Raw genomic sequence first — 8,795 nt, 5'->3', positions numbered from 1 at the left:
TAGTATTTTATCATTGAAAGCATTTATGTGAGAAATTAACTGTGACGTAGACAATACACAAATGGTACACTTAGCCCTTTAAAACTGCAAATAAACTGCATAGCAAGAGCCCATTGCCATTTTGTAATTTAAAAAACTTGTGAGTCATCGCAGGACGGTTGGCAGATGTACTACTACTAGTGCGTTGGCGCTATGACCTTCAAAGTGGGTCTTGGCGTCCGAAAATTAGCACCGTCACTCGGACTGGCACTTGAAGATCGCAGCATCAGACCAGCGGTACTTGGGCCACCCCACGGGAAGGCGCCTCTCCGGTACATCCGCGTACACCCGCTTCATGAACCAATCCACACTACATGTTTGAGCCACCTGAGCCTTTGCATCCTTATCTTCCCTAGATTATTTTACACACCAAAAAGTTCCTACACATCTTTGTTTTTCCGAACGTGCCAAACACCGTCATCTTTCTGAGCTCTCTCTAGTAACAACCTCTAACATTCTCACAAGCTTCCGTGAGGTTTTAAAGCTGGTGAGGATTACACAATATAGAGTCGGTCTATCAATACTGTAATAGACCGTAGCAAAATCTACAAAAACCGAATGTACGCTTTATGCGTATTAAAATCTTTTCTCAGTGAGTTTCTCAGTCTCAAGATTTTCGCCTTCGTCATCAAGAAATTGAATGGTTGGTTGGTATGCTTTCTTTACCGATCTGACCTCTTGGTAGAATTTTCGAGCCTCATTCGTTCTTATTAGGCTTTTCTTACACTTGATGATGTCACTCATATGCTCTCGCTTGGCTATTCTAATAACTTGTTTAGTCTTTCTTCGGACTTTCAAATATCCGTCTCGCCATTTATTTTCTTGCCACGAGCATTTTTTTTATAATACGCTTTTTTCGCTTTTCTTCTGAAAAAAAAGTCGTTCAAAGTAAAGAAAACTTAATGAGTAAATATTTGTAGAAGAACATGCTATGAAAGTACAAGTAAATATCACCATTCTGTTAATTTCTGCCAAGGCTACCAGTCAATAGGTAGGGAAAAAAGTATTATTAAACTACTGGTGGCTTTGCCAGTTTCATCAGCCAGGTGATCTCGTGTGTTCTAATAGAGTTACGATAGCAAAGTAGGTAAGGTATGTAGTAAGTAGGTGAAGGTAGGTAGGTAATTAAATGGGTACCTAAAATCACATTTCTTCTCTCTGATGATAGATTTTACAATATGAGATACCTTTCGATCCGTAGGAAAAGCATATCGACTGAGAGCAAGTTAAATGTGTCGAGGATTAATCTTTTGGTCTCAGATAATGACCATCATTATACTGAGATTATATTTCATCCCATATCGTCTCATTTCATTTCATTTCATGCCATGTTTCATATTAATCAACTTCATTTCACTTCATATCACCATTTTTCATATATAAAAGATATAAGTTGGGGAAAAAAGTCTTTTCGCATTATATGTATGAAGTTGTAATAAAATCTCTTTGGCTATACTATTTGTATCTGGCTGGTTATGGTATCATTAAAAGTTTAAATTTTAAAGAAGATAATCCCAAATTCAAATTAGGAAAATGTGTGATTTTTATTTATTTTTCGTACTGTCAAGGTGAGTGAATCTAATGAAGAAATTCGATACGTTTGAAATTTTTCCTACAAAAAAGGTAAAAATGCAACGCAAGCCGCGAAAAAACTTTGCGATGTTTATGGACCTAGTACAATGTCTGTGAGAATAGCACAAATTTGGTTTAAGCGGTTTCAATCCGGTGATGTCAAAGATGCACGTTGCTCTGGCTATTACGGATAAAATGGATGCCATTTTTGAAAAAGTGGAGCAATATCAGTTAGATATCAGTAGTTATGACGTAGCTGAAGAACTGGGAATTGACCACAAAACAGTTTTGGCGCATTTGAAAAAACTGGGTACACAAAAAAGCTCGATATTTGGGTACCTCACGAGTTCATTGAAAGAAACCTAATGAACAATGCACTCATTTGTGATTCTTTATTACGACGTTATGAAACCGAACCATTTTTGAAGAAGCTGATAACTGGTGATGAAAAGTGGATCACGTACGACAAGAACGTGCGAAAAAGGTCGTGGTCAAAGGCCGGTCAGGCTTCACAGTCTGTGGCGAACCCCAAGTTAACTCGCAACAAGGTGATGCTGTATGTGTGGTAGGATTGGAAGGGCATTATTCATTATGGACTGCTACCACCAGGCAGGACCATCGATTCTGAACTCTACTGCGAACAACTGATGAGATTAAAGCAAGAAGTTGAGAGAAAGCGGCTGGAATTAATCAACAGAAGGAGTGTGGTTTTTTATCATGATAACGCTAGACCTCGCACAATTTTAGCCACTCAGCAAAAATTAAGAGAGCTTGGCTGGGAGGTGTTAATGCATCTGCCGTATAGTCCTGACCTTGTACCTTCAGATTTCCACCTGTTTCGGTCTCTTCAGAATTTTTAAGTAGTGTCAGGTTAGCATCACGAGAGGATTGCCAAAACCAATTGTCGCGGTATTTTGATCAAAAGCCCCAAAATTTCTATAGCAATGGGATCATATCCCTACCTATAAGATGGCAAAAAGTTATCGAACAAAATGATATCTACATACTTTAGTTAAATGTAAATAAACTATATTAAAAAATGTTGTGAATTTTCTTAGAAAATGCATAGAAACTTTTATTTTACTTTATTTATATATAAATTTACTTTATTTATATATAAATAAAGTAAAATAAAATTAAATAAAACATTAGACTGTATTGTGTGACACTTTTACCTTTCCAGTTGGAAAAATAAAAGTACTAACTATACTCAACTATACTGACAGTGTTGACGTTGACACTTGACACACACTTCTGTTAGCTTTGTTCATTTCTTGAACAAAGTTAAACATAATAATTAATAAAACAAACCTACATACATATAAACATGTAAGTAATTTTTTTAAAGAATGTTATGTATTAAATTACAAATACAATTTTTTTAAATTTTCTTAGCTGAAAATTAAATGGGGAATGCCGGAAGTAACCAACCCAAAGAATGGCATAAAGATGCTAACAAATCGCCTGATCATGATCAAGGACCTTCATCTCCAGCCAAAGAAGGGGAAGCCTTCACGTTTGATAAAAAGCTAGACGATGATCGAAGTAGTCGAGATGATGACAATAATATAGAAGATGGCGCTCCTTATTATACTAAAGCAGTACCTGAAAGTGATATTGAATACACTGAACAACGTGAGAGATCAAATACTCTCACCGATGGTAGTAAAATAGTCGACGATATCAAAGTATTACCAACAGTTTTCAAATGGGAAGGAGGTGGAAAACAAGTAAGTAAAATATATGTACTGGTGTGGTGACAATTAATTAAAGAAAGTAAACAATATGTATGTATAAGGTTAATGACTAATAACCTGTAAAGCGCAGCTTCTTCGTTGTATAAGAAAGCTTTATTTGATCATCTATCCTCTCATGAACAAGGTCACAATAGCTGTTTCTGTTTAATAGATAGGTACACAAGCTCATGGCTCAGCTAATGTTTCTGGTGAAGTTGAAGTCTCAATTGTACTGTACAGCTCCCACTCTTCCAACTGGAATGAATGAATGCTTTGTAGAATTGGGAGGATGACATTACTACTGTCTTGGCTTACAATATGTTTAACTACCAGTAATTATGCATATTATAATTTTAGCAGATATAATACTGAAATTTGTAAAATGAGAGAATAGGTTACTTGAATATTTTGGAGCTGAAACCAAGGACAACACTTAAAAAAGTATAGTGTAGGAGATGCATCAAAGTCAATATTGCCAATTGCTACTCTGACATGATGACTGTTGAGACTGGCATTTTACAAAGATCTATGTTTTCCCCATGCTTTCATCTTGGTGAACTAAATCACCAGGGAGAGATATGTTTTCCTTTAATGGAAAACTTCCCGAATTATATTTCTGAATAGAGGGAATGAAATTTAATTCAGATCAACTCCATAAACAGTTTTGCATGCTCACTGCAAAGAATAGCTAAGTGTCATGTTGCTAATATTCCAAGAAGTGTCTATAAACTTTGAGATAACTTTTTGAATATTTTGGTTTTCAAGTAAGTAGAAACGTAAAGCCAAGTTGATTTTGAAATAGTTGTAGAGTCCTCAACTGAGCAAGTAGTAGTTTATGAGTGTTACTTTATGTAAGTTTATCGAAAGACTTGATGTGATGGGCCCTTGGGCCACCATTGGGTTTTTTGAAGGGTTTATACTTCACTACTATGATTGTATAGTGTTTTTATGTTGCAGGTATTTATTTCTGGAACATTTACAGATTGGAAAACTATTCCCATGGTAAAATCACATGGTGATTTTGTTACAATAATAGATTTACCAGAAGGTGAACATCAGTACAAATATTTTGTTGATGGAGAATGGAGGCATGATCCTACAGTGGTAATGTCAATAATATTTAACACAGCGATAGTAGTTAACTAATTCTTATACTAAGTACTTTGTGTTCTATGAATTATATTAAAAGGTTTATTTATTTCATTATTTATACATGAATGTAGACATAAATAGTATGCTACTCACCTGCAGAGGAAAAACCCTAAAAAGCATATGATCAGGGATACATTATACTGTATTCCTTGAAAAAAATATGAGTTTTCTAATCTGAGGGACCAAAAGTTTCTTGAATATTTAATTAATAAAATTTTAAATCATAGAAATTTTTCAAAAGGTTGATAATGGGGACCAGGTGCAGAATTCAGTAAGTCAAATAATTAAATACCAGTTAGCCATCACAGTATGCTGGAATATTAATCAGATACACCGATAACCATTTTCTGGTGATTCCCTTAATCCAACTTTGCTTGGTTGATGCTATTCTAGGCCAAACATCACATAACTGAAATTTTTATTAGATATTCATGGATTTCAGAAAGTAATTGACAATGGAATGGGGTCCAAGAATAATTTAGTAACAGTAAAAATGTCAGATTTTGAGGTATTTCAAGCATTAGCCAAAGACAGTGAGGGTATCCACAGCAGTGCTCAGACTGAATATTCACAGGTAATAGGTTTTTTATTCTCGTAAATATAAAAAGTATAAACCTTAGCATTAAAGTGTCTAATAAGCAAACAACCTCAATGAATGACTCATGTTTCCTTTCATGCAGATTAAGTGTACTCTTTATTGTTAGTTACTTGTTGAAAACTTATTGTATATCTATTATAATTTTCCATTTGAATCAATTTTCTCAATTGAATGATAGACCTCGAAACATGTATTTAATCTTATTCTGATAATTTTATTTTGTTAAATTATAATTGTTATAATAAATTATAATATATAAATTATAATTGTTATTTAACATGTCAGGAATTATGTTTGTTTCTGATTCACAGGAAATCCCACAGTCCAAACCATGGGAGAAAGTGTCTGGTCCACCAATATTGCCACCACACCTCTTACAGGTTATACTTAACAAGGATACTCCACTTTCTGTAAGTCAATTTTTCAATTATAAACATGACATAAAGGTTGAAGTGTGCACTTTTAAATATCTTTATTTTTAATTTTCATTAAAATATGGAGTCAATTTAAAGAAATGGACTACATAGTTGATTTTCTGAAGATATTCATGATGTGGTGCCTGACAATTATAGTAGTCTTTAATAATAGTTTGTTCAGTCAAGAGTCATTCAATCGACCTATTCAGACGCAGTATCTTTCTGTGTTTTTCAGTGTGAGCCGACTCTACTTCCGGAGCCTAATCATGTGATGTTAAATCACTTGTATGCTTTGTCAATAAAAGATGGAGTTATGGTACTGTCTGCAACACATCGCTATCGCAAGAAATATGTTACCACTCTTCTATACAAGCCAATTTAATACTTTTGTAGTGGCAAATTTGTTGTTTTTTATCAAGTAGGACTAATGCTTTCCTGTTGTAAAATTATGTTGTTATCGTTTTGTTTTCATGAAATGCAAACATGCAATTAATATATTATTATAATTATAAAAATGCTATTTAATATAAAGATAGTCAGTATTTGTGTAGTTTAGGTAAAAAAAAAAAATTGTGACTTAAGGAGACTTGTTGAAAGTTATGCAACAAAGATGGTATTTTAAATTGGTTTGAAGCTTGTTAGTGTATGGCTTTTTAACTGCAGACATTTTTAATAGTGATTGTGTAAATCCTTGAAACAAATATTCATTATTTAAACTACTCTTGTTAAATGGATTGCCTAATATGTATTACATATTTTACGACAAAGCGATAAATGATGTGGTATTAGTGTCTTAAAAAAAATATAAAAAAAAACTTAGTTCCGAGCAAAGTGATAAATGCAGTCAAGTATTAATAATTATGTATGTACCTCTTAGTATTAGTAATATCCGGAATATAGGGATGCTGTTTTCAATAAAAAATATTGAAAATATCAATTAAGAAAGAATTTTATAAATCTGTTTAGGAATAACTAAGTTGAAAAAAACCTTTTAAACTAAGTTGTGGGAGTAACTATCAAACAACAAAAGAATTCATATAAGGAATCACGACGTCACTGTGATTAACGAGCAGCCGGCATCTAAAATATTTCAATTCGCATACCCAAATAGAGTAAAAAATTAATTACTACGTCATCTAAGTCTAATGTCGGTGGTTTATTAGTTATTAATTTCGTAAAAGTCTGGAGAAGGCAATAAAATGTAATAAAATAAAACTTCCTCATTTTTCATGCCTATTGTGGACGGTATTGCGCTATTTTGAGGGTATTTGTCATATTAAACAGCGGATGGGCATGTGGTATGTGAGAAACCCCCGCGGTTGGATACTACCATCCTATTTCTGCCAAGCAACCACATGTGCCCGTTTAAAGTACAGGACAACCATCGTATTTATGAAATCCAGATTTTAATTTTGTCTCAAGGCGCATTCACGTTCTGTGTGGTTAGTACCTACGAGTTTTTTAACTTCCCGATTTCGGTTAACTCGAAATTTGTATGAAGTTGGAACAGCGCCCCTAGCGGTAAACGAAGAGAAGCTCTTCAAACTCCTTACAAATTTGAGTCACTTTTTACTGGTATCTTCAAAGGCTCCGGTATCTCCTTTAAATAGACCAACCATGAGCTCGTGTACCCACATCATTTTTTTTATAACTTCTATCTTTTTATAGAACAACACGTGGCAGTTTCATGTCCGAAGGTTTTTGTTTTTTGCACAATATGTCAGTATTCCGAGTAATTTGCTGCTGTGTGCTTAGTGCGAGTTTTGTAACGTTCTCACTAGCGAGCCAGTTTGGTCAAATTTGTATGCAATTGGAACAGCGCCCCTAGCGGCAAACGTACTCGGTGTTATTTTGTGAGTGCGAGTTCATATTAACGTTGTGATCTCGTAACCGAGTAATTTTACCGAAATGAGTACTACGAATGACATTTGTGCGAGTGCGTGTTACAAATTAGTGGATTTTAACGTTTCGATCGAGTATTTCTTTAGTAGTTTTATTTTTCCAACTAGAGAGGCAAAAATATCATGCCATAGAGCCTAATCTTTTTTTATGAAAAATGATAATATGGAGTGAAATGGATTTGATTAATTTGAAGCATTAATCAATTGGCATGGAATGAAATGAAATGAGATCAGATAATATGGGATAAAATATAATCTCTGCAAAATGCTGATTATATACTGAGATTTTTTTCAGTGGACCTTTTCGAAGACTTCGAGAAGCTACGTCCAGCGGTTTTGTTTAATTTTTTAAAATTTTCGCACTTTCACAGATACTAAACAGTTAATAAACCCACGTTACTTTGTTATTGCACAGATGGGTGGACGAGCTCCCGGCCCACCTAATCTTAAGTGGTTACCGGAGCCCATAGACATCTACAACGCAAATGCCGCCTCCCACCTTGAGATATTAGTTCTAAGGTCTCAGTATAGTTACAACGGTTGTTCCACCCTTCAAACCGAAACGCATTACTGCTTCACGGCAAAAATAGGCAGGGTGGTGATACCTACCCGTGCGGACTCACAAGACGTCCTACCACCAGTAATTACAAAAATTAATTTTGCGGGTTTGATTTTTATTACATGATGCTATTCCTTTACAGTGAAAGTCAATCGTAAACATTTGATAAGTACGTATTTCATTAGAAAAATTGATACCCGCCGGCGGGATTAGAACACCGGTGCATTGCAAGATACGAATACACCGGACGCCTTAACCTTTAGGCCAAGACGGTCTCAAAATTACACTTATACACGAAGAAATATTAAATACGCATTAACTAAGAAACATTAAATAGACAAAATAAAACAATTCACACAATTTAGCTCCTCGCGGTCCCTCCAAAATGTCTTTTCATCTTTTTTTCCTAGTTGTTCAATTGTAAATGAATAAATCAAAATCAAATCGAGTTTACGTTCTATACGGTGAAAAATGAAGAATTGTGAGTGTGAGTTGAGATATGCTACTCGCTTCGCAGGGCGTTTATTCACCGAGAGCAGCAATAATATTATTTCTCGTATATTGGTAGCACGTGATGTTTTGGCATTAGACCGTCTAAATGAAATACAACGTATTTTAACAGCATTTTAATGGGAACCAACTACTTTCAAAATTATTCGGGTAATGTCACGTGTTCAATACTATTTTGTACCTTTAGAATTAAAGTGGCTCAACCCAAAATTCTTAGTTTCTGGTAAACTTCAATATTGTAATACAATAATTGTATTTTTTTAGTTTTTCGGTTTAAACACTTTAAGGCATGCCATTTTATTTGAAAAAGAC

At 34.4% G+C, this 8,795-nt stretch overlaps 1 protein-coding gene across 1 annotated transcript; it reads left to right on the top strand.

Annotated features, from left to right (window-relative positions):
- Positions 1-2,829: 2,829 nt before the first annotated feature.
- alc (5'-AMP-activated protein kinase subunit beta-1) lies at positions 2,830-6,728 on the top strand. The gene is made up of 6 exons (XM_028181939.2): positions 2,830-2,940; positions 3,007-3,341; positions 4,305-4,451; positions 4,942-5,073; positions 5,409-5,507; positions 5,749-6,728. The coding sequence occupies exons 2-6, from the start codon at positions 3,018-3,020 to the stop codon at positions 5,893-5,895; spliced, it is 849 nt and encodes a 282-aa protein (XP_028037740.1). The 5' UTR covers positions 2,830-2,940; positions 3,007-3,017; the 3' UTR covers positions 5,896-6,728.
- The last annotated feature ends 2,067 nt before the right edge of the window (positions 6,729-8,795 follow it).

The sequence above is a fragment of the Bombyx mandarina genome, chromosome 12 (assembly GCF_030267445.1).
Source record: "Bombyx mandarina strain Sakado chromosome 12, ASM3026744v2".
Classification (NCBI taxonomy): domain Eukaryota; kingdom Metazoa; phylum Arthropoda; class Insecta; order Lepidoptera; family Bombycidae; genus Bombyx; species Bombyx mandarina.
This window is presented reverse-complemented; position numbering and strand designations above follow the sequence as displayed.

What these genes read in the sequence shown, in the direction of transcription:
- alc (XM_028181939.2), top strand. Translation starts at nt 3,018, where the DNA reads ATGGGGAATGCCGGAAGTAACCAACCCAAAGAATGGCATAAAGATGCT. An exon ending in GGGAAGGAGGTGGAAAACAA is followed by an intron (nt 3,342 to 4,304) that starts GTAAGTAAAATA and finishes TTTATGTTGCAG; the next exon opens with GTATTTATTTCTGGAACATT. An exon ending in CTCAGACTGAATATTCACAG is followed by an intron (nt 5,074 to 5,408) that starts GTAATAGGTTTT and finishes TCTGATTCACAG; the next exon opens with GAAATCCCACAGTCCAAACC.